General features: G+C 49.2%; 1 protein-coding gene across 4 annotated transcripts in view; it reads left to right on the top strand.

Moving 5' to 3' along the window:
* Positions 1–1,477: 1,477 nt before the first annotated feature.
* The window catches only part of LOC106809773 (E3 ubiquitin-protein ligase RFWD2-like), a 16,941-nt gene continuing 14,351 nt past the window's right edge, over positions 1,478–4,067 (top strand). For 2 of the 4 annotated variants that reach the window (XM_014812977.1, XM_014812974.1), the window contains exons 1-2: positions 1,478–1,658; positions 2,552–2,680. In XM_014812977.1, the coding sequence (XP_014668463.1) occupies positions 2,565–2,680 (116 nt within the window). In that variant the 5' untranslated portion in view covers positions 1,478–1,658; positions 2,552–2,564. The remainder of the gene's footprint in view (positions 1,659–2,551; positions 2,681–4,067) is intronic. The other 2 variants (XM_014812976.1, XM_014812975.1) reach the window with 2 other exon arrangements.

Genomic DNA, 4,067 nt, shown 5'->3' with positions numbered 1-4,067 from the left:
CGCAACTGATCGAAAATAGTAGCGAAAATTTTCAGTGCAAACTTCTCGTCACTGTCAGTGCGCGATCACGTGAGCCACAGTCTCATTCATTCACTTTCTTCACTTCAGTGATACATACGCAGTCACGACACAGCCACAGGCACTTGAAGCGTTTCAATAAAATAGAATGCTAACTAAATACGAAATCTATTTACTACCAAATTCTTAGGCAGTGGCTACGGGTACGGTAGCCGTATCTTAATGTCTCGAGGCTACGGGTATGGGAGTCCATTCGCTTTCATACTTAACCGTTAACGAGACAAAGATGGCGGCGGGTGGCGCCAGATTTTGAAATAACGCCTGGGAAATAAATTCACGATTTGAAGAGTTTAGATGAGCTGAAACCCTTAACCCTAACCTAAACCTACCCTAACCATAACCCTAACCCTAATCCTAACCTACCCTAACCCTAACCCTAACGCCAAAAAGGGCTTCAACGACCGACGGCTACCGTACCGTAGCCACTGCGAAATTCTTAATGTTTCTATACTCTCTTTCACCTATTATTGCCGGAAGTGACTATACGCACCGGCGGCCGTTGTGGCGGACTCAATATGGCTATACGCACGGTGGCCGTGTGGATAAGATTCAATTGGCTATACGCACGGCGGCCGTGTGGATAAGGTTCAATATGGCTATACGCACGGCGGCGTATGGCCGACTCAATGATGGCTAGGAATGAGGAAGGGGAGAAGGGAGAAGCTGGTGGAGAAGGAGGAAGGGGAGAAGGGAGAAGGTGGTGGAGAAGGAGGAAGGGAGAAGCTGGTGGAGGATGAGGAAGGGAGAGCTGGTGGAGAAGAGGAAGGAGAAGTTGGTGGAGAAGAAGGAAGGGAGAGGAAGAAGGTGGTGAGAAGGAGGAGGGGAGAAGGTGTGTGGAGAAGGAGGAAGGGAGAGGTGTTGGAGAGGAGGAGGGGGAGAAGCTTGGTGGAGAAGGAGGAGGGGAGGAAGGTGGTGGAGGGAGGGGAGAAGCTGGTGGAGAAGGAGGAGGGAGAAGCTGGTGGAGAGAAGAAAGGGAGAAGGAGGGCGAGAAGGGAGCTGGTGGAGGAGGAGGACTGCGATGACGCACTGACAGTGACGAGAAGTTTGCACTGAAAATTTCCGCTACTATTTTCGATCAGTTGCGAGACGATGCGTTAGATCACTGATCAGGCATTCGGTTGACAGGCAGTTATATATTATATCATTGTTATTTACCTGCGAGCCAGTTTCTTCCTTTATGGGCGCAGCCATGATGTCGCGCCAGCTCGCTCATAATTCTGATAATACTATTTTAATAACCAGATCTATAATTCTATAAGTCATGTTACTTTATTTCTGCGTTATTATGTAGGTATCTATGGTAGATATTATTAATAATTCATAATCATAAAATATATGTACTTAATATTACTGAATATCAAAACAATTCTTTAACAATTTTCAGTACCGCTCACGGCCTCATACATCCGGGATACCGGTTTGACCTCGCACAGACGATGATTTCGTATTACTATTTGTAAAGTTGGCAACGAAATGTTGATGCTCGCTACAAAAAACAATTTTGATAGTTATCAAATTACATCGAAATGATATACGCCAAGCTGTGATATGGAATAAAACTGAGAAAAAATAGGTCGTAGGTATAAAATGTTTTAAATTGCACCCCTTCCTCGCGTTTTTTGCCATCCAAATCTGATCTATTCGTAGTTCCAATGTTTCCACTTTTCCTAAACCGACCAGGCTCTCCGACTGTTACACGTCGTAGGACGCGTAAACTCTCGCCAACGTAGTGTTAAGCGAGAAGGGAACTTGTGGCTACAATTTTCCTAGCTCTAGAACTATGGGGAGTATAGCCCTCCGCTCCGCCGCAGGAGCGGAGGGCTATAGTTCTAGAGCTACCAGGTACACTTTTCCAGTCTCCTGTCCCAACCCACCAGGCCAAAGCAACTTTAATAGAAGAACATGGTTTTGTGATGTGGACTGCAGCAGTGCCATGCAGTGGCAGTCGTACCTTGAAACGGCAATCGATATAGTAATATTAATACTAATAGTTACGCTGAGAGGGTCTATGTCCCCCAGGGTACTGCCGGAACGTACCCTGGGTACGGTCCGGTATACCGAAACGTACCCTGGTACCAGAGCATATAAATAAACGTGATTTATATGCTCTGCTGGTACTATCAGTCTATCTAATATGCCGGACCGTACCTCGCCTACTCCACTAACGAGTCTAGGGAGTCGCCTATGCCTACTCCCTAACACTAACCCTAACCCTAACCATATTAGATACCAGTTACCAGGGTACGTTCCAGTATACCTGACCGTACCCGGGGTACGTTCTGGCAGTACCCTGGGTGACATAGACCCTATGATCCATAGTTACTACGTGATTGCAGTTATATGCCATGTGTCTTTGCAGTCTGACTGGCAACGCTGCAGCTCGTGGTAAGTCACTAATCCATAGGCCTAGTGGCAGTGCTGCATATTCTGTTAATTTGCAACTTTGTCATTTTGTAATTATCTACTAATCTAGGTTGTGAGGCAAGATGGCAGGAAGAAATATAAGAATTCCTAGCAGGGGAAGGCAAGCAAAACGACCACAGCCTGCTGTCTACAGTGGTATAACCTCAACGTTCCATGAACGCAATACCGACTTCTTATGGTAAGCAGCATTTGCTTAATCACACACACACACACACCACCTCCTCAACCAACCACGGGCAGCGCAAACACCCACGCCGTCTGTTGAGTCGACACAGGTGACAGCATTCACGTGAAGCGCACACCCTCCTCGCATATCGTAAAATTCCTCGACAGGCCCGTCTGCGAGTCGATCACGCGGAACGATGCGCCGAGGTCCTTACACAGGGTGAACCGCCGCGTGACGAACCGCTGCCACGACCGGCCCATGTACTCGTAGTGCTCCGCCGCATCGCTACCCTGCGCCGCGGCGCCGCTCGGCAACCCGCGCCGGTGCAGGAGCGCTGGCTTCGTTGCGACGACAGCGAGGCCGAACGCGGCAATGAGCCGCCGCAGCGCGCCGACGAGCCGCGAGTGCGACGTGTCGACGGTCGCGCTGACGTCTCTCGCGTCGGCGCGGTCGATCCAGTAGAACGCCGCCGCACTGTCGATCATGAGGAGCTGCGTGGCGCGCGCGCAGCCCGAGAGGTGCGCGTCGAGCGCGTGCAGCGTCGCGACGAGCTGCGGCGTGCTGTTGCATCGCGCGACGGAGAGTCGCCCCAGCGACGCCCTGATCACCTGCTCGACGTCTACGCCAGCGCCCTCCTCTTCCTCCTCCGTCGCGATACGACTCGCAGCCCGGCTTCGTCTGCTCTCGGACAGCTTGTGGGAGATGGTGCTCTCGAGCAGGCTGACGAGGCGCAGCATGGAGAAATGGTAGTCCGTGTCAACTAGCACGACGCCCGTCTCCAGTCCACCTATGGTCACGTGCTGCCATCTATTGGGAAGAATGGCTCTACCTGTGAAAAGAGAGTTCGCATTCCGAGAATATCCAACAAAAGCGGTCATTTATTACCTTCATATTATATTATATATACTCATTCATTGGGTGTACTTATGGTAACATATGGCTGTTTCGTTCGGTTGAAACCGCATGCGACTTCCACAACTTGACTTATGGACTGGATAATATTCAAACAAGCAAAATGAAAAACCCGTGTGGCTTGTGTAAAGTGCTGTCCTTGTCAAACATAGCAAGAAGTTTATGGCATTCTCACAATCATGCTACTCCCTTAGGGTTTATCCAGGTAATGGAGTGTGAGCCCGATTACACTCCTCAACACACAATCACTGGACTGCACATTAAGGATAGAAAACTACCAACACGGATGATTTGCTGTTATTTGCTGGTGCACCATTACCAATGTTGAGCCCTGCATGTTGTATGAACACATCTATACATTGTATACATATTTCCATAATAATTACAATAAGAAATTCTTAATTGAACCCTTGAACAAGTGCCGCAGAGCGACAGCGCTCACCTGACGGCAGGTGTTCTGATGCTAAACTCACTGGCAAACGAATGA

This window comes from Priapulus caudatus, unplaced genomic scaffold (assembly GCF_000485595.1).
Source record: "Priapulus caudatus unplaced genomic scaffold, Priapulus_caudatus-5.0.1 Scaffold383, whole genome shotgun sequence".
Taxonomy (NCBI): Eukaryota; Metazoa; Priapulida; class Priapulimorpha; order Priapulimorphida; family Priapulidae; genus Priapulus; species Priapulus caudatus.
Note: the sequence above shows the minus strand (reverse complement) of the source record. Positions and strands in the feature narration are given on the sequence as shown.